This window comes from Moschus berezovskii, chromosome 22 (assembly GCF_049115385.1).
Source record: "Moschus berezovskii isolate FMDL1 chromosome 22, NW_MosBer_1.0, whole genome shotgun sequence".
NCBI classification, from domain to species: Eukaryota; Metazoa; Chordata; class Mammalia; order Artiodactyla; family Moschidae; genus Moschus; species Moschus berezovskii.
In genome coordinates, this window is record NC_142481.1 from 28083338 (window position 1) to 28108270 (window position 24933).

The 24933-nt window shown below is 54.1% G+C and overlaps 2 protein-coding genes across 11 annotated transcripts; one reads left to right on the top strand and one right to left on the bottom strand.

Moving 5' to 3' along the window:
• The first annotated feature begins 276 nt into the window (after positions 1 to 276).
• Positions 277 to 8441, top strand: ACD (ACD shelterin complex subunit and telomerase recruitment factor). Of its 6 annotated transcripts, XM_088830231.1 has the most exons (13): positions 277 to 410; positions 529 to 712; positions 807 to 943; positions 1095 to 1188; positions 1275 to 1351; positions 6687 to 6731; positions 6842 to 6876; positions 6960 to 7111; positions 7191 to 7287; positions 7368 to 7454; positions 7628 to 8001; positions 8115 to 8224; positions 8304 to 8441. In XM_088830231.1, exons 1-13 carry the CDS (start codon positions 277 to 279, stop codon positions 8380 to 8382), a joined length of 1605 nt encoding a protein of 534 aa, XP_088686357.1. In that variant the 3' UTR covers positions 8383 to 8441. The 6 variants fall into 6 exon arrangements, with proteins under 6 accessions (XP_088686357.1, XP_055268498.2, XP_055268499.2 ...); XM_055412523.2 differs by having other exon boundaries at positions 334 to 712; XM_055412524.2 differs by having other exon boundaries at positions 334 to 712; positions 8133 to 8224.
• A 13-nt stretch (positions 8442 to 8454) lies between these two features.
• Positions 8455 to 21516, bottom strand: CARMIL2 (capping protein regulator and myosin 1 linker 2). Of its 5 annotated transcripts, none has more exons than XM_088830220.1 (39): positions 21419 to 21516; positions 20323 to 21037; positions 19966 to 20078; positions 19821 to 19871; positions 19668 to 19708; positions 19513 to 19575; positions 19270 to 19394; positions 19048 to 19139; positions 18589 to 18662; positions 18368 to 18443; positions 18201 to 18289; positions 17984 to 18078; positions 17817 to 17903; positions 17622 to 17734; positions 17432 to 17509; positions 17236 to 17312; positions 17043 to 17147; positions 16801 to 16870; positions 16615 to 16696; positions 16426 to 16522; positions 16287 to 16344; positions 16010 to 16182; positions 15665 to 15827; positions 15484 to 15585; positions 14187 to 14315; positions 13991 to 14104; positions 13649 to 13809; positions 13481 to 13568; positions 13161 to 13310; positions 12999 to 13065; positions 12288 to 12523; positions 11337 to 11437; positions 10893 to 11253; positions 10687 to 10809; positions 9824 to 9860; positions 9598 to 9669; positions 9272 to 9493; positions 8696 to 8773; positions 8455 to 8609 (listed from the first exon to the last, which is right to left on the bottom strand). In XM_088830220.1, exons 2-39 carry the CDS (start codon positions 20360 to 20362, stop codon positions 8509 to 8511), a joined length of 4104 nt encoding a protein of 1367 aa, XP_088686346.1. In that variant the 5' UTR covers positions 20363 to 21037; positions 21419 to 21516; the 3' UTR covers positions 8455 to 8508. The 5 variants fall into 5 exon arrangements, with proteins under 5 accessions (XP_088686346.1, XP_055268492.1, XP_088686345.1 ...); XM_055412517.2 differs by lacking the exon at positions 19668 to 19708 and adding an exon at positions 18780 to 18850 and having other exon boundaries at positions 19966 to 20060; positions 21419 to 21515; XM_088830219.1 differs by lacking the exon at positions 19668 to 19708 and adding an exon at positions 18780 to 18850 and having other exon boundaries at positions 21419 to 21515.
• Between the last annotated feature and the right edge of the window lie 3417 nt (positions 21517 to 24933).

The window sequence follows — 24933 nt, forward strand, 5'->3', positions numbered from 1 at the left end:
CCACGTTTCCTAGGAAACGGAGATGGGGTGGAGGAGTCTTTGCGTCTTCTTACGTCATTACGCTACGGTCCGAGCGTCCCCGGAATCAAGGGGAGGGGCTTGGCCAATCCGAGGGGAGAGTGAGAGAAGTGTTTATTGAATACTGTGTACTTTTATTTCCACTGGCCTAACAAGACTGCGCGTTTTGTAGATGAGGAAAGTGGAGTCACAACAAATACTTGCTGAACTCCTTGAGGTCACAGGTGTTGAAGTGGCTTTGAGCCACTCGCTCGGACTATGCTTGACTGCAGCCTCAGGTCCCAGAGCTCTCCCTCTCCATCGGAGCCGGTTCTTGGCCCCTTCCTGCCCAGCGCCACAGGAGACTTGAAGAACGGCCCCAGTGCCGCGCCGCTGCTTGGAGAGATGCTCGGGTAAGCGTAAACAGGACGGAATCCAGTCGAACCAAGTTCCCTTCCAAGACGCGCTCGTACGCATGCGCCGGCACGCTCCTGGGCGGGGCCTCGACCTCTGGTCCCGCCCAGACGTCAGGCGTTTCCCCTTTTGCGGCGAGGCGGGGTTGCGTCGCACGGGAAAAACGCGGGCTGGAGGCTCTCTCCGGGCTACGGCGGCGGGAATGGCAAGTTCTGGGGGCCTGGTCCTGCGACCCTGGATTCGAGAGCTGGTCCTGGGGTCAGAGGCACTCTCAAGCCCGCGGGCGGGGCAGCTGCTCAAGGTGAGTTCCCCCCTCACACACACACCGTTCTCAGAGCCCGGAGACCTGGGCGGGGCCCCAAGGCGGTGGGTTTGAAGCCGGTCGCCGCCCTCAGGTACTGCAGGAGGCCAAGGTCCAGAGCCCGTCCGGTGCCCCTGACGCGCCCGACGCGGAGGCGGTGCTGCTTGTATCTGACGGGACCCACAGTATTCGATGCCTAGTGATGGGGGAGGCCCTGAACGCCTCAGACTGGTGAGAGAGGCTCTGCGGAGCTTGGGAACTTTGGAGTCGGGTGAGAAAGCACGAGCCTTGAGCCTTGAGCCCTGAGCCCGAGGTGGGCGGGTCCCAGGCGGGCAGCGCTGCGTTCTGGCGAGCGCTGCAGTAAGGACCGCGCTCGCCGCAGGGAAGAGAAGGAGTTCGGCTTCAGAGGGACAGAAGGCCGGATACTGCTGCTGCGGGACTGCAAAGTCCGCGTCCAGGTCGCCGAGGGAGACACGGTGAGTGGTGAAACTGGCTTAGGTGGTTTACTGGGCTTGATTTCCTGAAAACTCCTGAGACCCGGTCCCTGAAATCACCCCTCCAGCCCGCGGAGTTCTACCTCCAGGTGGACCGCTTCGCTCTGCTGCCCACGGAACAACCCCGGGAACAGGTGATTGGTTGGTAAGTGATGCCTCCACTGACCAACTGTACTCTTTACCTAGGCCGGGCTGGCGTTGGCATTGGTCTTGTGGGTTTGAGGGCTTGGGGCTTTAGTAACATTGAGCGCCTGTTGTTTTTGTTCAGTTGCTAAATCGTGTCCGACTCTATGACCCCATGGACAGCAGCACACCAGGCTCTGTCCTCCACTATCTCTCGGAGTTTGCTCAGATTCATTTTCATTGAGTTGGTGGTGCTATCTAATCATCTCATCCTCTGGTACCCCCTTCTCCTGCCTTCAGTCTTACCCAGCAACAGGGTCTTTTCCAATGAGTCATTTCTTCGTATCAGGTGGCCAAAGTATTGGAGCTTCAGCAACAGTCCTTCCAATAGATATTTAGGGTTTATTTCCTTTAGGATTGACTGGTTTGATCTCTTTGGATTCCAAGAGAGTCTTCTCCAGCACCACAATTCCAAAGCATCAGTTCTTCATCACTCAGCCTTCTTTATGGTCCAGCTCTCACGTCCATACATGACTACTGGAAGCTTTGACTATATGGACATTTGTCAGCAAGTGATGTTTTTGCTTTTTAATACACTGTCTAGATTTGTCATAGCTTTCCTTCCAAGGAACAAGTGCCTTTTAATTTCATGGCTGCAGTCACTGTCCGCGATGGTTTTGGAGCCAAAGAAAATAGACACTGTCACTGCTTCCACTTTTCCCCTTCTATTTTCCAGGAAGTTATGGGACTGGATGCTAATGATCTTAGATTTTTGAATGTTGAGTTTCACGCCAGCTTTTTCACCCTCCTCTTTCACCCTCACCACGAGCTCTTTAGTTCCTCTTCACTTTATGCCATTAGAGTAGTATCTGTATATCTGAGGTTATTGATTTTTCTCCCAACAAACTTGATTCCAGCTGTGATTCATCCAGCCTGGCATTTCACATGATGTACTCTGCATATCAGTTGTTGTACCCTTTTCCCAATTTCGAACCAGTCAGTTGTTCATGTCCAGTTCTAACTTGCTTCTTGACTTATATACAGATTTCTTAGGAGATGGATAAGGTGGTCTGGTATTCCCATCTTTTTTTTTTTTTTTTTTGAGTGTTTTATAAACTTTTATTTATTTTACTTCTTGCCTTTCTGTTTCCATTTGATCCAAGGCAACATAATCAGGAAATACATAAACTATGTAGACATCACTACAGACCAGCTAATGTGCTTCCACACAAAGAAACTAGACATTACTTAGTGACACCAGGATTTCAGAAAGTGATCACCACAAAAACTTGGACATAATTTGTTTTTTTCAGAAACATGTATAAATACATTGGTATCTCAAAGGCAAATCAGTATCTTGATCATAGTCCTAGACAAATAGGCCCTCAAATTTACTATTAACCGAATCAAAATTGTCTTATATATACTCTTTCCAAACACTGAATTTTTAAAATACTCAGAGACATTTAAAAATCATATTTTAGTTTTCAAAGAAAAATTAAAAAGTGAATTAATCCTTTCTAGATTACAGTTTAAGATTTTTAAGTCATACGGAACAGATGGTCTTGCCAGCCTTTTGTGAAAGACCTTTTAAACATACACGTGGCCAATCCATTTTCAACCTTAAACCAAGTTCTCTGTATATTTATACTGCATCATTTGGTAGTTAAAATAATAAATACTTCATTAAAAGGTATCAATTCCTGCTGCTTCATGAATTCACAGTACTTTATTCCTTCCTACTATTGGATTTCAACATATATTTTCAACAATACCTTTCAACATATATTGAAAAAGATGACTCAAATTTTAAGTTTATCCAAAAGGGTACCACTGACAGTCTTAGGTGGTACCAGTGATAGTCTTAGGTGGGAACAGTTAAGTCTCATTATTTATTTCTGGTAGTTTATAATTTGGGTGTTTTCTATAGGCCAGATGCCCAACTGCTGTTTAACAAACCTATGAGTCTGAACATAGTTAGCTATTCCAAGTCCACTTGTCAAAATCACTTGCTGTGTGTGCACATGAATGCACATACACGCCTCAGTTTCTAAAACAGTTCTGCTCGTCTAAAGAGAGAAACAGGCTTTTGATCAATACACTATCACTGAAGTCTCTGCTAAAATCAGAAGGTGTCCAAGAAAGAGAAAATACTTATTTAGAACAACAGAAATTAAGCTTGGCAAAAGTAGTTACTTTTATTTACAACTGCATGTATTAAGGTTACAATAGAAACACTAGTGATACCATCTGAGCAAAAGCAATGATTTATTGGTAATGGAAATGAATGAAATATTGAAAGTCTCTGGCGAGAATCAAGCAATTATCCAGGAGCTGCAGATCCGATTGCAATATGGTCTTCCAGTGTCTTTTGTACCTTTAGTGGCTTTCTCCTTTTTTGCCAACTACATAGCCTTTCGGAATATCGGTGTCCTCGTTGCTCCCGGGGTCGTTCTCTAAGTGCTGCTTAATTTTTTCCTCTAGTCCCACAGCGTCGGCTCCTTGATACTGATCAATTCTCACTTTGTTTCGAAAAAACAGAAATGTAGGTATTGCTGATATATTGTTGGTGGCAGCTGTTCCCTGACACTGATGTACATCTACTTCTAAGAAAACCGCCTGTGGATACTTATTACTCATAGAACTGAATGCTGGGGCAATTCTTAAACAGGGTCCACACCCCCGCATGGTGAACTTGACCACGGCGAGTCTGGAGCCCGCGCCGCTCAGCTCCGGCTGGAAATCCGGGTCGCTCCCGACCGGCTTCACGCCCACCATTCTCGGGGAGCCGGGGCAGGGCGGCCGCGACGCCGCCGGCTTCAAACCTGACGGAGGGGCGGTGCCGGGGGAGGCAGCGCGGGAGGCGCGGGAAGGCCCGGGCCGGGACCGAGCAGGCGGCGGCCGCGGCGTCTCCTCCCCGCGGCGCTCTCTCGGTCTGGTATTCCCATCTTTTTAAGAATTTTCCAGTTTGTTGTGATCCACACAAAGGCTTTAGCATAGTCAATGAACAGAAGTAAATGTTTTTCTGGAACTCTCCTGCTTTCTCCATAATCCAGTGTTGGCAGTTTGATCCCCAGTTCCTCTGCCTCTTTGAAACTCAACTTGTACATCTGGAAGTTCTTGGTTCACCTGCTGAAGCCTAACTTGAAGGGTTTTTGAGCATTATCTTGCTAGCATGTGAAATGAGTGCAATTGTCCAGTAAATTGAACATTTTTTGGCATTGTCCTTCTTTGGGGTTGAAATGAAAACTGATCTTTTCCAGTTCTGTGGTCACTGCTGAGTTTTCCAAATTTGCTGACACATTGAATGCAGCACTTTAACAGCATCATCATTTAGGATTTTAAATAGTTCAGCTAGAATTCCATCATCTCCACTAGTTTTGTTTGTAGTAATGCTTTCTTTTTTTTTTATTTTTTTGTAGTTATTTTTTATTGGAGGCAAATTATTTTACAATATTATATTGGTTGGTTTTGCCATACATTGATATGAATTTGCCCCAGGTTTACATAAGCTCCCCCTCCTGAACCCCCCTCCCACCTCCCTCCTCCCTTTATCCTCCCTCTGGGTCATCCCCGCATGCCAGCCCCGAGCATCCTATAACATGCATTGACCCTGAACTAGTGATTCGTTTCACATATGACAACATACGTGTTTCAGTGTCATTCTCTGTAGTAATGCTTTCTAAGGCCCACTTGACTTCACACTCCAGGATGTTCACTTCTAGATGAGTGACCACACCATCATGGTTATTGGAGAATTATGACCTTTCTTGTATAGTTTTTCTGTGTGTTCTTGGCCATCTCCTCTTAATCTCTTCTGTTTCTGTTAGGTTCTTACTATTCCTGTCCTTTATCATGTCCATCCGTAGATGAAATGTTTCCTTGAAATCTCCAGTTTTCTTAAAGAGATCTCTAGTCTTTCCCAGTCTATTCTTTTCCTCTGTTTCTTTGCATTGTTCACTTAAGAAGGCTTTTTTTTACCTCTCCTTGCTGTTCTCTGGAACTCCGCATTCATTTGGGTATATCTTTCCCTTTCTCTTGCCTTTTGCTTCTCTTCTTTCCTCAGCTATCTGTAAGGCCTCCTCCAAAGACAACTACTTTGCCTTCTTGCATTTTTTTTCTTTGGGATAGATTTGGTCACTATCTCCTATATAGTGTTACTAACCTTTGTCCGTAGTTCTTCAGGCACTCTATTAAGTCTAATCCCTTGAGTTTTTTACTTCCCTTGTATAAACATAAGGGATTTGATTTCGGTCATACCTGAATGGCCTAGTGGTTTTCCCTACTTTCTTCAATTTTAGCCTGAATTTTGCAACTCTATGGAGCTTCTCCATCTTTGGCTACTAAGAACACAATCTGATTTCAGTATTGACCATCTGGTGATGTCCATGTGTAGAGTTGTCTCTTGGGCTGTTGGGAAAGGATGTTTGCCATAACCAGTGTGTTCTCTTGAGAAAACTCTGTTAGCCTTTGCTCTTCTTCATTTTGTACCCTAAGGCCAAACTTGCCTGTTACTCTGGTTATTTCTTGATTTCCTGCTTTTGCATTCCAATTGCCTGTGATGAAAAGGACATCTTTTTTGGTGTTACTTCCAGAAGGTCTTGTAGGTCTTCATAGAACCAGTCAACTTCAGCTTCTTCGGCATCAGTGACTGTGATGTTGAATGGTTTGTCTTGGAAATGAACCAAGATCATTCTGTCATTTTTGAGATTGCACTCAAGTACTGCATTTCAGACTCTCTTGTTGACTATGAGGGCTACTGCATTTTTTCTAAGGGATTCTTGCCCACAGTAGTAGATATAATGGTCATCTGAATTAAATTCGCCCATTCCCATCCATTTTAGTTCACTGATTCCTACCTAAGATTTGATGTCAGTCTTGCCATCTCCTACTTGGCCACATCCAGTTCACCTTGATTCATGGACATAACGTTCCTGGTTCCTGTGCAGTATTCTTTACGGCATTGGACTTTACTTTCATCACCAGGTACAGCTGAACATCGTTTCCACTTTGACCCAGTCTCTTTATTCTTTCTGAAGCTTTTAGTAATTGCTCTCTGGTCTTCCCCAGTAGCATATTGGACACCTTCTGACCTTGTGGGGGAAGGGGGGCTCATCTTCCAGTGTCATACCTTTTTGCCTTTTCATACTGTCCATGGGGTTCTCCAGGCAAGAATACTGGAGTGGGTTGCCATTTTCTCCTCCTGTGGACCAAGTTTTGTCAGAAGTCTTCACTGTGACCTGTCTTGGGTGGCCCTTCACGGCATGTCTCAGCTTCACAAAGTTATGCCCCTTCACCATGACCAGGCTGTGATTCATAAAGGAGAACAGTGACTGCCTACCACTCCTCTTTTCCAGCAACGAGGACCCAGATGTGCAGAAGAAACTCTATGACTGCTTGGAGTGAGTGTGGGGTTGGCTTCTTGGGTCAGGTGTGGTTCGGTCGGGGGTGACAGATCTGTGTAGGTAGGCTTCAGGATTGTTCCTCAGACTTGTCCCCTCTGTTTCTCTAGGGAGCATCTTTCAGAGTCCACCTCCTCCAATGCAGGTAACTGGCAACCCCACTGCTTCCTTAGTAGGGCTTCCCCTCCTTCTTTGAGCTTCAGCCCATCCTCTGATCCCTGCCTCTAGGTCTCTCACTGTCCCAGCTTCTGAATGAGGTAGAGGTGGACCAGGAGCATCAGAAGGCACTAGTGCGCCTGGCTGAGAGCTGTCTGATGCTGGCAGGTCCTGACACAGCAGCCCCCATCACCCCCTGGGCTGCCTCTCGCTGCAGAACCATGGTCAGTCTGGGGCTTCTCTTGGGAAACGTCAGCGTGGGAAGTTGGGCGAGGGCCCAGATTGAACATTCTCATCCCACAGGGAGAAGCTGTGTACACTGTCTCCAGCCTACGGCTACACATCTCTGAGAATGACCAGCAAATCCTGAGCTCTCTGGGCCCAAGTCAGAGGGCACAGGGTAAGGAGGACTGGTGAGGTCAAGAGGGAGGTACTGCCTGCCCAGCGCCCCCAGTGCTGATAGGCCTCCCCCACCCCCAGGCCCTGAGCGATCCCCGTCATGCCTGGCTCTGCAGGACCTACCGCTGAGTCTGACCTCCTCCCCTCCTCCCTCACCCAGTTCCTCAGGTAAGGTGATGCTCAGGCCCCGTGTTCTTGCTGCTGTCAATCTAGGTGCCTGGGCTCCGAAAGGGTACCCAGCCGGGCAGGGGTGAACGGTCCCTGCAAGCCTCCGCTCACAGGTTCTTCAGCTGATCTGAGCTGAGGGGACTGTGCCCATGGTGAGTCCCCCTCCTCCTCAGGAACCCCTGCCTTACCCAGCCACCTGCTGTCAAAGGAGAACAGTGCCAGCGTCAGCCTTCTGCCTCCTCTGCCTTTGGCTGCTCCAGACCCAGTGCAGAAGGGCAGCTCCCAGCCCCTGTCAACCATCTGCTCAGCCCACGGCTCCCTGCCCCCCGGGTCCCCACATCCCAGCAGTGTACCCAACACCCCACTCCTGAGCTGCACCCCAAGCCTGTCAAACCTTGGCCATGCCCCCACTGTACACCAGGCCCATGTAAGCAGGGCCCAGAAAACTAGCCTGGAGTTCAAAGAACTTGGGTTACCCCCCAAGACCTGGCAGCATTCTCCAAGGACAAGAACTACCAAGGGAGCCCTGGAGTCCAGCTGTGTCTGGGTGAGCACAGCCCCCACAGCTGGAGGGTAGAAGGGGGTGGACCTTGGGTAGAGCTGGGCTGCGGGCTGGGGCAGCCTTGGATGAGGTTAGAGGCCTTTTGGGCCCCTTTCCAGACACCATGTCCCCTTCAGGACCCCCCAGAGAGGCATGGTGATGGTTCTGCCTTCCAGTATGAGTACAAGCCACCTTGCCCCTCCCTGTGTGCCCAGGTCCAGGCTGCCAGGTGAGTGCCTGGGGCTGCCCCTACTGTCTTAGTTATCTGTCCCCATCCCCCCTGATCTAAAACCTGGTTCTCTTCTCAGGCTCCCTCCCCAGCTTGTGGCCTGGGCCTTGCACTTTTTGATGGAGCCACAGCCAGACTCTGAACTGACCCAGGTGTAAGGGCTCGTGGGAGCATGTGGGAGGAAGTGTACACAGGTCCAGGCCTGGGGGCGGATAAACAGAGCTCCACACTGGCTTCCTTCGAGTTTTTTAATAAAATAATCTCATGCGGCAGAAAGGAAGAGGTCAGGGGTTGGGGCCGCCGCCTCTTTGGTTTGTGGTTGGGGAGGGTGGGCTGGAGGGCTCTGTAGACTGGGCAAGTAGAGGCTCGGCTTCAAGGCCAGATCCTGCACAGAAAAAGAGGGAGAGAGGAAGGGTTGGGACTGAACCAAGCAGTCCTGCCACCCTCCCAGCTGGCCCTGGCACTCCTTACCTATGCTTGGAGATGGAGGCGCCTCAAGCTTTGGCCTGCGCTTGAGGACAGGGGAGCGCTGCAGCCGCAGGGGCCGTTCTGTGGGATATAGACAGGCCTGGGGAGGGATGCTAAGGGCTGGCTGCCTGTCCTTACCGTCCCCCCTCCCAACACTTGCCTTTGGAGCCTCCGCCTTCCCCTCACCCTCCCACCCCCCCACCCCTGGCAGTGGTGGCTCCTAGCCTTCTGGCTCCAATTTCTCAACCCCTCAGGACACTGGTGGCCCTTCAAGGACTAGAGCCACGAAGGGAGCCCACTCTCCCCCATTTCCTTCTGTACTCCAGCCCATGGGGAGGTGTTGCCCCCTCACCAGCAGGGACCTGGAGCTGGTCCTCATGCACAGACACTGCTCATTGCCCTGCCAAGCAGGGCTGCAGCCTCAGCCGGCCATCTGGGGGAGGCCAGGGGCGTCAGGGTGTGGGCCCGACAGCTGCCCTTGCTCCAGCCCTTGCCTCCCACTTTCAGGGTCTGAGTTCCCAGAGGGGACTCCTCCAGTCCCTAGCCCAGTATTGGGTGAAAGCTGGGGTATTTGCTTACCTTCGTTCCTGGAGCCTAAGCAGGGATCCTCTGGGAGGCCCAGGCTGTCTGGGGAGGGGCTGGATCTTCGGGGGCTTGGGCTGGGACATGGGGACGGGGGGCCCGGACCATCTTGTTGGCCCCAACCACGGCCCCTGAGCTCTGCATTCAACTGTTGCCCCAGTGTCTTCCAGGTGGCAGACTCGGGCCCTTGGCCCCCTGACCCAGGCCTGCATGAAGGGTCTGTGGGGAGAGGGGTGTCAGCCAAGACCTGGGTCAGGCAGTGGTCCAATCCCCTGCAGCTTGTCTGTCCCCACATGCTCTCCAGCAGTGTGTCTCTCACTCACCAGCAGACACAGAGTGGGTGCGGGACTTGATCGAGATGGGAGGAGCCTCTGTGGAACTGTCCATAATGTCACCTGCAAAGGTAGGGTCGGGGCCTTAGGCACCAGACCTTGGTGAGGGGAAGAAAAAACATGGCTTCTCCTCCTCCTCCCGCCAGGAGAGCAAATCCCTTGTGGACTGTCTCTTCCTCCCCCAAAATGTACTGCACCAGCCAGGGGTCCCACTTACCATCTGAGCCAGCCTTCTTGATCTCTCCATCCTTGCTCTGTAGAAAACAGGGAAGTCAAGCTCAGTCCTGTCCCACCCTCATGCTAGCCTTGGTTTCTTTATTTATCTTGTTCTTGTAATTGCTGCTAACAGCCACCGTGGGCCAGGCAAGAACACGGCAGACCCAGTCCTGGTCTTGGAGCTCAGTCTGTGCTGGCGGACAGTTAACATAGAAGCATATGCGAGCACAAACACACAAATAAAGTAACTCCTCAATTCTGTGATTCACTTTCTGTAACTCAGTGTTTCTAAATTCAAGCTGAGTCTCACTTCACACGTGTGTTTTAAATTTTCCTGCAAAGTTATGTCCATAGGGTGGTGATTCTTACTAGGAACTGTGATCAGAGGGTGGTATTAGCAGGGTGCATGGAAGAGTCAAGGAAGGCCCATAGGGAAACAGATGGAGGAAGAGGGAGGGACCTTGGATGGTGGTGAGGGGCTGGAAGTGGGGCAGAGAGGAGTTCCAGACAGCAGAGCCTGTGTGAAGGTCCAGAGACGCAGCTGGGGCTGACAGCAGTGAGGTGAAGGCAGTGACCAAGGCTGAGGCCCCGTTGGACCCTGAGGCAGGGTTAGGAGTCAAGTCCCCTAGAGGATTTGCTGTTTCAAATGAAGGTGACTTTCAAAAGTCAGATTTCTGTCAGATCTGCAGAGAATGGGACTGTCCCCGCTGCAAGGAGGAGATACTGGTGGCCTGGGTCAGAGCGGAAGAAAGGGTGAATCTGACAGACGTGTCTGTCAGGAGTCTCCTGGTCACATAAATCACCCACATAAAGCCAGCTGCGTGTCACCTGCCTTGTTTCCCACAGCACCCCTTTCCAACTCACTTGCTTCCTCTTGCCTTCGGCACTCCCACTGCTTCTGCTCACACCGATCCTCTGCAGCATCACTTGTACTCGCTGCTCAAAGGATGGGGCCAGCTCTGTGTCTCCCCGCTCCAGGGGCCGCCGCTGGGGACAGACACCAAGTGATTAGAGAGCCCGCTGCCCCCACCATTCCAGGGCAGCCCTCGCTCCTGGTCACCAGGCCTCACCTTGTCGGGCCTGGCACCCACTGTCTCCTCCTCCTCAGCAGGGAGCAGTATCAGGGAGTAGGCCTTGCTTTCGCGGGTGTATCGAGGCCGACTCCTGCGGGTTGGGTCTGGGCTGCCGGGGCCCCCCTCGGCCCCAGCAGGCTCCTCACCACGGCCAGGACGGGCCGGTGGCCGAAGCAAGTCCCCAAGTGTGGTTTTTCGAGAGCGGGGAGCTGCTCCAGGGCTGGTCTCAAGATCCGGTCGTGACCCACGTGTTGAACGAGGCTTCTTGAAGGCAAAGAGGGTGCCCAGCTTCTTGCGCAGTGTGCGGGGGACGGGGGTGGCACCCGCCTCGGCTGCCGGGTCCTCCTCGGAGGCCCAGCTGTGGGAACAGCCAGCAGTGAGTGGGAAGGCCCATGGAGCAGCCCACCCTCTCCCCCACCCTTGCAACTGCCCCTTACTCACAGGCGATCCTGGTGGATCAGCCTTTTGGAGAAGAATTCCTCCACTCCCTCATCCACACGGGCACTGAGCCCATTCCCTTCCTGCGGCAGGGCTGGGGGCACCTGAGGGACATCACAGGGTTAAGGCTGAGGGCTGAGTTCAGTCGTGACTTCTCCCCACCTTCCTTGTCCAGCGGCAGGCCCTGGGCAACTCCAGGACCCGGGAGCTGCAGTGACCCTTTGGAGCTGCTGATAGGAGCTCCCCCACTGTCCAGCAGCCAGGCAGAGATGCTGGTTTCACGTACCCGCCTCACCTGTACTTGGCCCTGGATGTACACAACTCACACCCATTCTTGTCCCACTGAGCATCCTAAACACCCCAAGCCACCTGGTCACCAGCAGACTAGAACCCAGGTGTCCCCTGGGTCGCATGTTTCCACTTGCCACCCTCTCTGCTCCAAACAGTCCCTGCAGTACCCTCCACCCCCACCCAACTCGGCCTGCTGCCGGCTCAGCGGCGCCTGCTGCTGCGTCAGACCCTCTGGGGGGCCTCAAGCAGGCTCCTCCCCACCTCCGGCCCTGTGCCCACGGCCCGTGCCAGTACCCAGCCCACACATACACCCGCGCTGGACGTGCGGTAGACGCAGGACTGTACCCACGGGAGGGGGGAGCCACATCTTTCAGTAACCCTGGGGGAGGGAGGGTAAGACAGACGCCCCCTCTCACATATCTACCCGTGCAGCAGCCAACCCAAGGCAGAGTCCTATCCCAGGCGCTCCCCTAACGAAATCCACACACTCGTGACCCCACATGAGCATGGCCTGAGGAGCCAGGAAGACGCCAGAACTCGGCTGCGTGCCCAGGTGGTCTTGGGCCCCCACCACCCACCTCCCTGCCCGCCATCACCCGTTAGAGCGAATGGGCCGCTTGAGGCCCCCAATTCCACGAGCTCTGGGTGGGTGGGGGCGCTCACCTGGGGGCCCCCCGGCGGTGGGCGGTGGTGGTGCTGGCGCCGTGGCCGCGGTCGGGTCCGGGTCGGATGGCGCAGGGGCTGCCCGGAGGGTGGCAGGTCCATGCGAGGCAACGGGCCGGCCGGGGGCCCTGGGGCGGCGGGGCTCGGCGAGCCACGAGCGGATGGCCCCGCCTGCGGCTCTGCATCTTCCCCCGGAGCCGCCAGCTCGGGCTCCGGCTCTAGCTCCTCAGCAGCACCTGAGGCGAGCGCACCAGAAGAGCACCGAGCGCCAAGCCCGGGGAGGTGGCAGCGGCGGCAGCGGTGGCGCTAGGGTGGCGGGGGACCCGCCCAGGGCGTGGGGAGGGGCTGGGCTACGCTGCCCGCCCCCCTGCCCGCCCCTCCCCCGCTGCCGCTGTCCGTGGTGCTGAGCGCGGCCCCGAGCGGCGCGCGGCCCCGCGATGCCGCCAGGCATGCGCATCCCGCGGGTTGGGAAGGGAGGGGGCGGTGGAGCAGGGAACGAATCGAGAGAAGACTGTGTCCTGGCCCTAGTCTCAAGGTCCCACCGTGTGCTAACTGACCCCAACTTTATAGCTGCACGGGGGTCTTGGCCTGGCCCACTCAACAGTCAGGGAGTTCCCAGGGCAGACATGACTATATTGTGTCCAAGTGGCCAGGTCTGTCTAATGGAACTTTAGTCCAACCTGAGTAACTCTTCTCCTGGGGCCGACTTACTGTGAGTGGAGGAGTCCAGGTGAAGACAGTGGAGGGATTCAGGCCATTTCTGTGGAGGACTTTCATCCTGGTGAGGAGGGCACAAACTCAGCCTGGGGTCCATACCCCAGAACAAGATGGGAAGATCTAGGGTTATAGGCCCAGAGTTCTGGGACCACCTACCTTCTGTTCCTCTTCATCCTCCTCTTCTTTCTCCTCAGGGAAGAAAAGACCTTCCAATTCCCCAGGCCCAAGGGGGCTGGACTCATCTCCATCTAGTGCCGGTATGACAGGGGGCATTGCCTCTGTTGCCTGTTGAGCCAGACTCTCCACCTGCAATACCAGGCACCCCAAAGATGGGGAGGCAGGGCCTCAGCCATAGTCCTATCAGTGCTAAGAGAACCCCGAAATACTGGGCTACATGACCCCAGAAGACATTACAGAACCCCTGCAAGGCAGTGACCAGGTGTGTGTGTCTGTGTAAGCCCACAGTTCCTCCTCACCAGCCGATCCCGGGCTGCACTCAGACCTGCCACAGCCTGAGCCACAATGCTCTCTGCTAAGGTCCCTGTGACTGACAGGCGCATGTCCCTGATGGCAACAGAGGACAGGGGTTAGTGTGCTGTCTTTATCCAGTCTAGCCCAGTTCTGCCCAGCCCAATCCAGCCTACCTGAGCCGAGTGAAGGCATCTTGCAGCAGGTGCTCTGGGAGCAGCTCTGGGAGACCCCTTGAGCCCCCGAGGACCCCCTCTAGCTGCTCCCTCCACCTGGGACCCTGCAATGTCTGTGGGCAGAGGCTCCTTGTTGTGTCCAGTGTGGCCTGAGTGAAGTCCTGGTTGAAGGTCAGAGCACAGTGAGCGTGTGGCTGGGGCCCAGCCTCACTGCCTTGGGGCTCCAAACCCCCAAAGAACACTGGGGGTTACCACAGACTCAGGATACCACAGTCACACCTCTGGATGGGGGTTAAGGCTGCATATGGGGGGGGTCCCACTGGGGCCAGGGCACTATCTCACCTGAATGTCCCGGCGGCACACCTCTCCCACCTGTCCCAGCAGGCCCTCCAGCTTCTGCCGCAGCTGCCATTGGTGGCTTGGGGAACTCCCAGCCTCATAGAGAATGGGGAGAATCTGGAGGCCAAGGAAGAAAAGGAGTTGCAAGCTGACCCCTAACTAAGAGGGAGACGTCCTCATAGTGGGAGGTAATGCTCACGCTGAGAGAGAAGTTGGCGTTTTGGATGGCATCCTCAGCCTGGTGCACAGCAGCTTCACCCTGCGGTCCAGCCCCACAGCCCAGCAACTCCACGTGCTCCTGCACTGACTGACACAGTTCATTCACTTCCTGGAGGGCAAGAGGATTCCATTGTAGCCTGGTCCCCTCCCTGTCCCCCAGATCCTGACTGCCCCCTTCCCAAAGTCTCTGCAGGGTGGGTGAGGCCCTGAAGCTGACACCATCAGGACAGTCACTTGGGAACCTTATCTGTCCAAGAAAGGAGAGCAGGGTCTCCTTTGGTTCATTGCAGGGACTTTATATATACTTCCTAAACTTCCAGAATAGGAAGGAAAAGAGTGGTTAGTCATGTCATTGTTTTAGAAGCTCAATCTGTTCATCATCAACCTCAAGGACAGATTGAGGGATGGAGAGAAATGCGAGTGAGGAGCTGTGAAGGAGAGACAAGGGGAAAGCAAAGGATAGTTGGGTGGGAGTAAGGAGCGGTGTTTGAGAATGGGTCAAGATGCAGAACCAAGAAGGTCTGTGGGGGCTGCAATGTGGCCAAGAGAAACCTGGACTGAAGCTCTGTCCACAGCACTTGGTGGGTGTGGGCACCAGAGAGACTGGGCTCCAGGGTAGAAGAGTTTTGTGGGAAATGACGAGATCACTTGTAGAATGTGAAGCTCTGAAGTTATCAAGATGCCTGGGCTCTGGAGCTTGGGAGAGAAGTGGGATTTGGGAACAGGTGGATGGGGAACATTTCACCAAGCAGTGGAAGGAGATGAAGCCAGAAAAAGGGTCATTGGGTTGGGCCACAACAGAGAGGGAAGGCCCTGTGAATGGGAATTCACAGGTGGGGCTACAGTTGGGGATGGTGAGAACTGATTGAGGATTTAAAATACCTCCTGTCTTTAACTAGGGAACCTATTTAAATGATTTAAGGGAATTTCCTGTGATCCAATGGTTAAGACTCCATGCTTTCACTGCAGGGACCTAGGTTCATTCCTTAGTTGGAGAAATAATATCTCGCAAAATCAGCTGTGTGAAGTAGCATCCCCCCGCCCAATTTTTTTAAATTGAAAAATAAAATGCTTTCAAAAGGCAGCTAGTAGTGTTATCTGGCAGAGCTATTTCAAGAGCTATCAGCTCCACTGCAGATCAAGGAGAAGGACTTGTCTGGGACAGCAGGATTCAGGCACACTGGCTGCCCTCAGACTCATGGAGTAGCTCAGGGGCCACAACCCTCCCCATTCCCTACAGTCTGTTAGTGCTCAAGGCTAAGTAGGGGAACTCTGACCTGTTCGGAGGGGTCTGACCCCAGACCCAGGGGCTTCAGGCGGGAGGTGCAGTCAGTAGAGGTGTGGTCTGTGCGATTGTTCCTCAAGAGACAGGTTTGGATCTGGGCACAAGAGAGACTGAGAAGTGGTAGGGCAGGACCAAGGCACAGAGCAAGGCAGGGGAAGAGAGGGAACCCCCACCTGATGCACAGCCCGTGCTGTCAGTTCAGGACGGCTGCGCTGAGCCTGGGCCACATCGTTCAGTGGCAGAGGCATGGTCTTCAGGCTGCGGTTCTGTTCCAGGGCCTGTGCCACGTCCAGCAAGCCCAGAGCAGATGTGTGGTTTCGATCCCAGACTACAGACCTGGGCCGGGCCGGGCCGGGCTTTAGTCGGGGGCGGAGATCTGCAAGGCCCTTCCAACCCCGCTGGCCTTTCCATTAGCACCCCTGAGCTCCACCTGCTCTGCTTCATTCAGCCCTTCCCCAGTAAGCCCCTCCATACACGCCCTCTTCCCCCATTGGTCCCACCCCTGTGACCCCGCCCACCGGAGCCTCGTGTTGACCCGAAGCGCCTTGGCCAGCATCTTGGCACCCGTGTCCCCCATGGCGTTGCCGCTGATATCCAGGGCTGTCAGGTTAGGATTGGTGCCCAGGGCCCGGAGCAGGACGCCGGCGCCCAGCTTCAGCCGTGACTCAGCCACAGACAGAGACTGCAGGGGCTGGGGTTAAGAGAAAGCCATTTGCAGTTGGAGTCAGGGGCCAGCAAGGAGGACGGGTCTCAGGGTTCACTGCCTGAGGATCCCGCGTGGTCCCGTGAACTCACACAGTCGTCATCCTGCATGAGCTGAACAATCCGGTGCAGGACGTCGTCCAGGGTCTCCCTGTGGGCGGGGGCAGCAGTTGGCAGAAGACCCGGGTGGTGGGGTGCAGTTAGGAGGCCCAGGAGGGGGATGGGGGCTCACTTGCACCGGACGTTGAAGTTCCTTCCAAGCGCCACGTGTCGCAGGGACCGACTCCTCCCGATGGCCAGCACCAGAGTCACCATGTCTGAGCCAAAGCCTGGGGGGTTGGCTCGGGTCACACACAAGGCGAGGCTGCGGGGGTTGGGAATTTGGTGGGTGGTGGGAGGATGGGTTTCTGGGCGGCCTCACCATTATCTGCCAGATCCAGGGAGCTCACTGCGCCAGCATCACACACTAAGTCTTGTATCACCTGAGCACCCGCCGAGCGCAGCTGAAGGTGGGAAATGGAGCGTGCTCAGGCCAACAGGCTACAGGCGGGGACCTCGCAGCCCCAGCCCCAAGGGCAAGTCCCGCGGCTCCAGGCGGGCTGCTCACCTCACACGCGCTGAGGTCCAGGTGTAGGTCATTCAGGTGCGTGTTGAGCGCCAGGCCTTCCAGAAGCGCCCTGGGAGAGGGTGTCACAGTGGGTAGCGGAAGCTGGGAGAAGGGTCCCCAGACCAGAGCGCGAACAGAAAGAAGGAAGGATGCCCGGGAGGTCAAGGGTGCGCTAAAAGCGGGGTGAGGTGCTGAGGTGAAGCCTGGGTGTTGGCCGACAGGCGGGAGCATGGGATACTGACCTGAGTGCGTCGGGTGGCAGTTTGCAGCCCGCCAGGCCCAGGTGCCGCAGCGTCCCGGCGCGGCTGAGGAAGAGTTGCAGGGCGTCGGGCGCAGCCCTGGACTTCCTGGGGTGGGGAGTGGGCGGAGTGGGCGTCCTGGAGCGGGGAGGCGGGGCCATGCAGAATCCCGCCCCCTCCCGCCCCGCCCCCTTACGTGCGGGAGAAGACGTTCCTCGAGGCGTCGAGGTGCACCAGGCTGGAGCCGCCGCCACGGGACAGCGCCGCGAAGAGCTGCGAGAGGAGGGTGTGGGCTACACCGGCCGAAAGACTGAGCGCCCCGCCTCCAGTTGCCCCTTGGGCCACAGGCCCGCCCAGTCCTACAGATCATCCCCCATTGACCCCCGACTCACAGTGTCCAGGGCGGTGTCGGTGCCTGCGAGATTCAGGAACGTGAGAACGTTAGGACGGCTCAGGAAACTATAGAGGCCCTGGCGGGAGGATGGAGATGCGAAGGAGTCAGGGATCACTCCACAAGAGCTTCCCGACACCCCACTGCCTGCGGCGGCGTCCCCAATCACCTCCCTAAAGACAGCCACTCACCCCATGGTCCTCCGAAGCCCCCAGTGCCCCGGGGTTCCCGGAAAGGTCCAAGTGGGTCAGGGCAGAGTCAAAGGCTGAATTGGAAGCCAGTGCCTGGCCTAGAGCCCTCATTCCTGGTGATGGAGGAGGGGGCTCACCATCAGGAGACCCCACCTCCCAGCTTCACCACCCCACACTATCCTCGGGCCTGCCTACCTCGCGGCGTCAACCCAGTCTGCGCTAGGCTCAGTCTCCTCAGGGCTCCAGGATGCTTCTCTAGGTGTCTGCTAAGGGCAGCCACACCTGCGGGATGGGGGTAGTAGCCGTGTGGGTCTCACTGCCTCCAGCACCAGCCCCCAGGGCATCCCCAGGCTCAGGTGTACCTCGGTCATCCAGCAGGTTCCCGGCCAGGCTGAGCTCCCGCAGTCCTGAGTTGGTGTGTCCTGCCAGTGCCTGGGCCAGTCGCCGGACAAAGTCTCTGGGGACCAGACCACACCCCAGGTGTGAAGCTTTGAGCCCAGATTCCCCGCTCCTCCCCAGGCCACTAGTCTCTCCAACCCAAGCCCCCAGATGCCCCTCCCCAAGCCCTGTCCCCGCTACCCCCTCAGGCCACAGGTCTCCAGCACCAGCTCCTCCAGGTGGGATGACTGATTCATCATGTGCAGAATCTGTTCTGAGACCTCAAGGCTCTGAGAACCAGAGTGGGAGAGAGAGCTCAGGGGTCTGCCCACTGGCCCACCCTCCCCGCCCTCCCCTATGCTTCTTACCAGCTTCATGTCCACGCAGGAGAGGCACCGGAACCAGAGATTGTAGGACAGGGCAGCCACACTCAAGGCCAGGTCCCTGAGTGGAAGAAGGGGCAGGAGCAGAGCTCAGGATCCCCCAGCCAGATCCTAAGTCCAGTATCCCCTGTCTCCATGGAGAAGCTAAGGCGAGGAATGTGGCTCATGCAATCTTCCTCTCCTCACAGCTCTGGCAGGACACTCACCGACTTCCCAGATGGCTGAAGTCTCCTAGGCTGAAATGGCGGCAGCCCTGACGATGGTAGATGGTGTCCACATCCTGGGTGGGAAGAAAGTACCTCCAACTTGATTGGGACCACAAGAGGTAGGGGGGACTTCTCAAAGCACCAGGGGAATTAGATGTCTCCAGAGCCCCCAGAGAGGGCCCTACTCTCACCCACTGAATCTCCTCTCGGAAAGGGAAGCCATTGTAGTCACACAGGGCCTCGTATGTCTCCGAGAAGCCCCCTGGGTTGGTGTCAAGGGTGTGATGGGGCAGGAATTGGGGCAAGAGAGAGACAAAAGGTCAGAGATGGAGAATGATCAGCCCCAGGCTGGGTAGTGGCTGAGTGGCTCTGTTCAGTTTGTTGAGCCCTTCAAATCCAGGGGTCAGGCAGGAGGGGGCTCAGCTGGAAGCCCTGCGTGGCCCCTGCCTTGGCCCTTACCGCAGGGGCTGCTGGGTGAGGTGGCTTCTGAGGAGCTGCTTTTCTCCAGCCGAGCCAGCATGGAGGGGGGTGTGGGCCTCCGGAAGAGTTTCCTGAGGAGGGGCATGAAGGAGAAGGGGGCAAGGAACTTCTAGGCCCTGGGAGTGAGGCCCTCACAGCGACATCCAGGGCACCCCTTGCTGCCCCCCTTCCCTGCCAGCCCTGTCAGCTGCTGATCCTCACCCAAGGGTTGAGCGAGGGAAGACCTTCCTGATGGCAGCAGCGATGTGCTGGGCCAGCTGTTCCAGAGCAGCCACACCAGTAAACTCCAGGACCAGTTCAGGCAGAGACTCCAGCTCAAAGGTGACCTGGGGGTGGGGTGAGGGATGGGTTCCAGGGTGAGGGATGGCCTCCATGTGGGGGCGGGGGTGGGGAACAGAGGACAAGACCAGACTGCAGGCCCTGGTGGGGTACTAGGGGTCTCACCTGAGGGGGTGTCTCCTGCAGCACCATGGCCTGGACCTCCAGGTAGCTGAATGTGCAGTCCACCTATGGAGTGCCTGGGTGAGCTCGGACCAAAGCGCAGGCCCCACCCTCTTGGGAGCCCAGTCCTTTGTGCAGCCTGGATCTCAGAGCCAGACCTGCCTAGACTCCAGTCCTGCCTGATGTCAGCAGCCCAGTGCTGTTGGGAGGGCAGAGTCCACAAGGACAAGATGGATAACGTCACAGCTGCAGCCCTTATCGGGAAAGCTGCAGGAGGGCAAGGAGGCGGTGGCCGGGCCGTTGGGACTCACCCTCAGAGGCAGGCAGGTGTGGAGCAGGTAGGCTCTCCATCGGAGCAGCGCCTGAGGGGAGAGAGTGTCTCACACCTTGGGCAGGGCAAGAGGCTCCTTCTTGGGCCTCAGTGGCCCTCCCAGGCAGGCTCTGCCCCAGCCATACCAGGACATGACCTTGATCGGCACCCTCCTGCTCTGGCAGCCAGGTTTTCAGCAGCAGTTCTGCCTCCTTGGGCCACAGGAACTTGGTGATTTCGCCTGTGGAAGGGCAGCCTGCTGGGAGATGGGTCCTGCCATGGAGGTCAATTCGTGCCCACAGTCTGTGGTCTGTACGGGGCTAGGGGGTCTGGTCTCATCTACGGGGCCAGCGAGGAAGGAGTGGAGTGGATCTGGGCCGACAAGCCCTCCTGAGGACCAGAGGGAACCGCTTGCCGGGTGCCCCAGGACTCTGGGTGGGCCACTGGTTCCGGGGCCGCACGGCTTCCTCCCAGCCAAGTAGGAGAGAAGGACCGGCGCTTACCTCGCAGTTCGCAGGATATGCCGTCGGGGGTCTGGGCCATGCGGCCGGCCCTGCGGCCGGAGCTGGCCCAAGGAGCTCAGACGAGAAACGGTAGCGGCGGGCGAGCACAGGAAGCCTGGGGCCCCGGCAGCATAGCAGCCACCTGCTCCTCCTGCAGCGGAAGGTACGCACCGCTTCCTGCCGGGCCGCCCCCGGCCCGGCTCCTCCCCGCCCGGCCTCCGCGGGCCAGGAGATGTCAGGCGGGTACGAAGGAGGTGGCCAGACGCCAGCGGCCCGCCCGCGCTGTCGCTACTCTGTAAGGGTAGATCTGAGGAGGGAAGGGAGAGGCGTGCCCGGGATGGTCTCGCACGTCGCGTGCCTCTTTCGGTTCCTAGACCCCTACTTCCACCCTGCTACAGTCCCTTCTGCGAGCACCAGGGGGCGCTGCCCGCTCGGGGAATCTGCGGCCCGCCTCGGTCAGTCCCCTCCAAAGCCCAGCGAGAGAGATGGACCGCAGGCAGGATACACAGGGCATCTGTTCAGAAAGGTGCATCGGATTCCTCCTAATCTTGAGGAGCCTATCTGCTGCTCCTAACCTGGAGTCTCTCACCGCGTTGGAGAAACACAAACTGTTGAAAGGGTGGGAAAAACACCAGATGGGCCCAGATGCCCTTCTCTGCGGCAGAGGTCCTTAGCTTTCATCAGGTTCAAGCTGGGTCAGGGCCAGAAGGTGCCACTGCGGGGAGGGGTGGAGTGACTCATGAGCAAAGGCAATGGATGTGGGGGTCCCCCCATGTCTGCCTTCTCCCTGAGCTGGAGAGAGCTTGGGAAGGGGGAACCACTAGCAGAGAGGAAAGCTACTGTCTGTCCGCAGGACTAGGTGGCCATCAGGTCATGGGATGCATGATGCCCTATAGAAGACCAGGGACCTAGATTCTGGGGAATTCACAGGAGGGGATTTAACCTTTTTCTTCCATTACCATCTAATTAAACTCTACGAGAAGAGAAGCCACCCTCTGCCTTGCTCATAGCTCAGCCAGGTGGGGTGAAATAACCTGAGAGGTGAGACACTGGGCAGTCCCTTGGTTTCTTCCCACCTCCTGCTACCCCTCCTCACCTTGAGGCCTGGAGAGAGTGAGAGGGTTTTTCAGTCATCTGACCATCAGCAGCATCTCCCCCTGCCCAAATCTCATCTCCCTTTGCTGAGGACCACCAACGACTAGGACAAAGTGGAGAGTAGAGATTGAAACATAAACTTTGCAGGAAGCCACCTTCCTTAAAGCAACAGGCCCAGGTGTGGCAGCCCAGGGGCCACAGGGATGGACTCAGTTGGAGAGGGAGCTAAGTTCCTGCCAACAGAGGCAAGAGGAAGTCCTGCTCTGCTGCCTCCCAATCTGAAAGGAGAGAGTTCAGGTTAAGACTCTTGGAAGACCACAGAACCCATGAACTGCTTCTAGGGCATGAACTCACACACAGTATGGCCAAGTGGTGAGGAATGAAAGTTCTGAGGGTACGTTGCCCGAATTCAATTCCTGACTCTGCTTAACAGCTGTTTGACACTAAGTAAATCACTTCATCTTTCTGTTTAGGGCTTCCAGTTCCTGTTTTCTAAGCTGGAACTTTAAACTTACCTCAGAGTGTGAAGATTAAATGTTTATTAAGAGAAGTGCTCACAATAGTATCTGGAACTCAGTGAACACTCATAGTTGCCAACTCTTACTGTGACAAACCTAAGACTCCAGAACAGAAGGACAGAAAACCTCCCTCCCTGGGATTTTTCTGTTCAGAATGATTCAAATGAGAAATACAAGAGGGAATAATCGCCAAAGGCTTTGAGCTGCTCCCAGGTGGCGGGATTCTCAAGACCAACAGCCACACTGGTAGCATCAGCCCTTGTCTAGTGAGTGCCATGGGAACAAGCAGAGGGCTGTGGAGGAGGAAACCAGGATCAGCCTGGAGATTAGGACAGGGGTGCTAGGCTAGCCACACACCTCCATAACTGCTTGCGGTCAAGGTGGCAAGTGACAAAACAAACAGCTATCAGAGGCCTAGTGAACACATGGGACTCAGCGCCCACAAGTGAGTGACTCAAGAGGGAGAGAAGCCTTCAATTTGTTCAAGACCGTCTGTGTGTTCTAGACAGCATGACGCCCTGTAGGCACTCAAGAAATGCTAAAAGCTCATAATTGGGAATAAACCCCGCCAGTTCCAGTAGTACAGGATGGCAGGCCAGGCTGCAGCTCCCAGAAGTGCCACAGGGTTCCTGCCACAAGTTCTCTGGTGTGGAGTACTGAGAGAAGGTTTTACATTTAATGGAGTCATACAGGATGTATCACGGGGATGTGCCAATGGTGAGGAGCGGTAGCGGGGTAGGGAGGGAATCCCCTTCCAGCCTTGTCTGCATCAGAATGTCATTTTTCTTGCCCCCTCCCCAAGCAAAACCAATCTGCTTGTAAACAATTTGAATGTATACAATAACAGAAAAACTATGTTGAAAATACAGATAAACTGCTTGCTGTTCTATTAAGAGATTTTCTATTATACTAAAGAGGGGTGGGGGACATGCCACATGGCTTGCAATATCTTAGTATTCCAACCAGAGATCGAACTTGGGCTCCCTGTAGTGGAAACATGGAGTCCCAACTACTGGACCACCAGGGAATTCTAATTAAAAAAACTTTTTATAAAAATAGCGAGCTAGTGGGAAGCGACTATAAAACACAAGAAGCTCAGCTCCGTGCTCTGTGATGACCTAGACGGGTGGGATGGAGGTGAGGCGGGAAGGAGGTCCAAGAGGGAGGGGATCTATGTATACATATAGCTGATTCTCTGCACTGTACAGCAGAGACTAACACAACACTGTAAACCAATTATACTCCAGTTAAAAATTTTTAAAAAGCTGCCTGCCCACTTTAACAACTCTGGTAGCAGGTGCTCTGCTCCCTGGTGGCAGCAGGGGTTAGCCCACGCATGGGATAGAGACCAAATGCCCTGACAGCCTCAGGCCACTAACAGTCAATCCAAGTTGCTGACTGCCTGGTTCATAGTCCCAGATGATACCAATTTTTCTGGGAGATCCAACTGCATGAACACTACCAACCAGCCAAAGACTTCACACATCTAGTCTTTTGTTACTTACTTTTCACTGAAAATCCGTAAATTCAAATTCTGCTTAAAACCCCCTGGACTTCCTTAGTGGTTCAGTGGTTAAGACTCCATGCTTCCAATGCAGGGGGACAATGGCTTCGATCCCTCATCAGGGAAGTGCCTCATGCCATGGTGTGTGGCCAAAAAAAGAAAAGCACCCTATAATTACCTTGAGATAATAAAAGCTATTTATGACAAACCCACAGCCAATATAATACTCAATGGTGAAAAGCTGAAGCCTTCCCATGAAAACCTGGAATAAGACAACAATGCCCACTTTCACCTCTTCTATTTAACACCGAATTCGAAGTCCCAGCCACGGTAACCAGACAAGAAAAATAAAAAGCATCCAAATTGGAAGGAAGAGGTAAAATTATTATATGCAGATGAAATAATACTATATATAGAAAACCTTAAAGACTCCATACAAAAGCTACTACAACTGATAAATGAATTCAGCAAGGTAGCAGGATACAAGATTACATAGAGAAACTGGCTGCATTTCTTTACACCAACAATGAAACATCAGAAAGAAAACTGAAGATAATTCAAAGAAATAGAAAGATATCCCCTGCTCTTGGATTGGAAAAATTAATGGTGTCAAAATGTCCATACCACCCAAAGCAATCTACAGTTTTAATGCGATCCCTATCAAATTACCCATGACATTATTCATAGAACTAGGACACAAAATCCTAAAATTCATGTGGAACCATAAAAGACCCAGAACTGCCAAAGCAGTCCTAAAGAAAAACAAAGCAGGAGGCATAACCCTCCTAGGCTTGAGACAATACCATAAGCTACAGTAATCAAAACTGGCACAAAAACAGACACATGGATCAATGGAACAGAGCAGACAGCCCAGAAATAAACCCACACCTACAGTCAATTAATCTTTGACAAAGGAGGCAAGAATATGCAAGGAGAAAAAGTCTCTATAGCAAGTGGTGCTGGGGAAGTTGAACAGCTGCATGTAAATCAATGAAGTTAGAACACACCCTCTCACCATAGGCAAAAATAAACTCAAATGGCTTAAAGACTTAAACAGAACAAGACACCATAAAACTCCTAGAAAACATAGATAAAACATTCTCTGTCGTAAATCGTGCGAATGTTTTAAGTCAGTGTCCCAAAGCAATAGAAATAAAACTGAACAACTGGGACCTTATCAAACTTACAAGCTTTTGCATAGGAAAGAAAACCATAAAAAATCTAAGAGACAACATATGGAATGGAAAAAATATTTGCAAATAATGCAACTAACAAGGGCTTAATCTCCAAAATATATGAAGAGTTCATACAACTCAACAATGAAAAGTCAAACAATCCAACCCAAAAGTTGGCAGAAGACTTAATTAACTAAAGTCATTTCTCCAAAGAAACACAGATGGCCAATATGCACATGATGATATTCAACATCACTAATTATTAGAGAAACCCAAATCACAACCACAGTGAGGTACCACTTCTTAACAGTCAGAATGG

Bases quoted from the DNA above. Each gene is read 5' to 3' on its own strand.
- ACD (XM_088830231.1), top strand. From the start codon at position 277: ATGCTTGACTGCAGCCTCAGGTCCCAGAGCTCTCCCTCTCCATCGGAG. The intron at 944-1,094 runs GTGAGAGAGGCT...CGCTCGCCGCAG, and splicing joins GCCCTGAACGCCTCAGACTG to GGAAGAGAAGGAGTTCGGCT. The intron at 1,189-1,274 runs GTGAGTGGTGAA...TCACCCCTCCAG, and splicing joins AGGTCGCCGAGGGAGACACG to CCCGCGGAGTTCTACCTCCA.
- CARMIL2 (XM_088830218.1), bottom strand. From the start codon at position 20,362: ATGGCCCAGACCCCCGACGGCATATCCTGCGAACTGCGAG. The intron at 13,311-13,480 runs GTGAGGAGGAAC...CTGGTATTGCAG, and splicing joins GTGCAGCCCGGGATCGGCTG to GTGGAGAGTCTGGCTCAACA. The intron at 10,810-10,892 runs GTGAGGCCTGGT...GTCTGTCCCCAG, and splicing joins TGGGTGCCAGGCCCGACAAG to CGGCGGCCCCTGGAGCGGGG.